The 1,490-nt window shown below is 42.4% G+C and overlaps 1 protein-coding gene across 1 annotated transcript in view; it reads right to left on the bottom strand.

Moving 5' to 3' along the window:
* SCPEP1 (serine carboxypeptidase 1) overlaps nt 1–986 on the bottom strand; it is a 9,735-nt gene extending 8,749 nt beyond the window's left edge. Inside the window, exon 1 of the mRNA XM_010144739.1 lies at nt 912–986. Within this exon, the coding sequence (XP_010143041.1) occupies nt 912–986 (75 nt within the window). The remainder of the gene's footprint in view (nt 1–911) is intronic.
* Nucleotides 987–1,490: the final 504 nt, after the last annotated feature.

The following is a 1,490-nucleotide window of genomic DNA, read 5'->3' as shown; positions in this document are numbered from 1 at the left end:
TACCAAATGACAAATAAGTCAAAAGGCAGTGTGGTATAGATATGACAGACAGGAGAAATATAAAAGCAAGACAGTCAGTATAATGATAGACTGTAAACTTTAAAAATAGCTCTTGCACTACATGTTAATTTGTAAAGTGGACTCTCTTCCTCATTATCTTTCACTATGTGTGCACATCCCATTTCTGAAGGCAAGAATTAAACAGAGAAGCAATCACCCACTCTAATGGAGTGGCATGCCATGTGAGCGCAGTTTGAAAAGCCATCCCTTCATGCCCTTAACGCTGAACGCAACAATTAGTGATCTACAGAGGCCTGCAAGTTATTAGTTGTATCAGCATGTACAGAGTGTGTTTCACTCTGAAGAAATAACCCAGAAAGAAAGAGACCAAGTCATCAAGTGATAATATTCCACATCAACTTCTGAAATGTCCCACTGTTGGTGAATGTGGAGCACACGCCACTGCCTTTTATCTAACTGTGATTGAACAGGACCCATCTCTAAACAACCAGAGTGTCTCTGACTTGTTTCCATTTAGAAATCTTTCTAAATCTCCAATTACTTTGTCTAGTCTCTCTTTCTGAACACTGTTTAGACTGTAAGCTCCTCAGGATGGGAGCTGTGATGCTTCAGCACACTTGCTGTTACTGGCACAATAAGCTCTACTGTTCTATGGGAAGTAAAAACAATCCCCATTACTGCAACTTAACAGGATGGAAGGGGAGCAGTTGAGGACACCACACAAATGCAGAATATTTTGATTATTTCATCCTACCCTGGACACCTCATTCACAAGGTGAATCATTTAGAATTAGATAATTTTGAATCCTATTTCTGTAGAGCTGGAAGACAGCTATCAGCTAGCACAGATGGAAAGAATTATCAGTGAAGTGTCTTTCGTCAAGCCTCACCTGAAGCCACAAGATGAGAGGTAACTCTCTGAAGTCCTTGGTTGGGTTATTTGCATAGTAGAGCCACCAGAACATGTGGGCTTTACTGCGAACCTGCACATATCCCCACAGCTGTTTGGGCTCCTGGCACTGCCTCACAACTGCACCTTGAGAGGAAATAAAAATAAAAACCAGCTAGATAAAAAGGTTCAGCTTTGGGCTTTCCGCCAGATTTGTTCCAAAACATTGCATTTCTCTCTTGGGGGTGATAACTACAAGTGCTTCCATTAAAAAAAAAACAAACCTGTAAGACACCTGCCTATATTTAAACCAACACACACAGGTGATTTATCATCAATGAATGAAGTTAATTGTGTAATTATTAACTTATCAGGGCCCGACCTTTTTCAAGCCGTGGTGCCCAGTCTTTGCTGGCCCACAGGACACAGAGCTGAACAAGTTATACCAGTGTGGACAACATCACACCTACTTGATCAGCCCGGACTGCAACAGCAGTGACACCCCACTGGAGCTGGTTTGCTTCTTGCAGCCGCTGACCCAAAGGGTCTCGCAGGTAAAACACTACGGCCAGGGACCTGT

This window comes from Buceros rhinoceros, unplaced genomic scaffold, assembly GCF_000710305.1.
Source record: "Buceros rhinoceros silvestris isolate BGI_N320 unplaced genomic scaffold, ASM71030v1 scaffold35191, whole genome shotgun sequence".
NCBI lineage: Eukaryota > Metazoa > Chordata > Aves > Bucerotiformes > Bucerotidae > Buceros > Buceros rhinoceros.
Note: the sequence above shows the minus strand (reverse complement) of the source record. Positions and strands in the feature narration are given on the sequence as shown.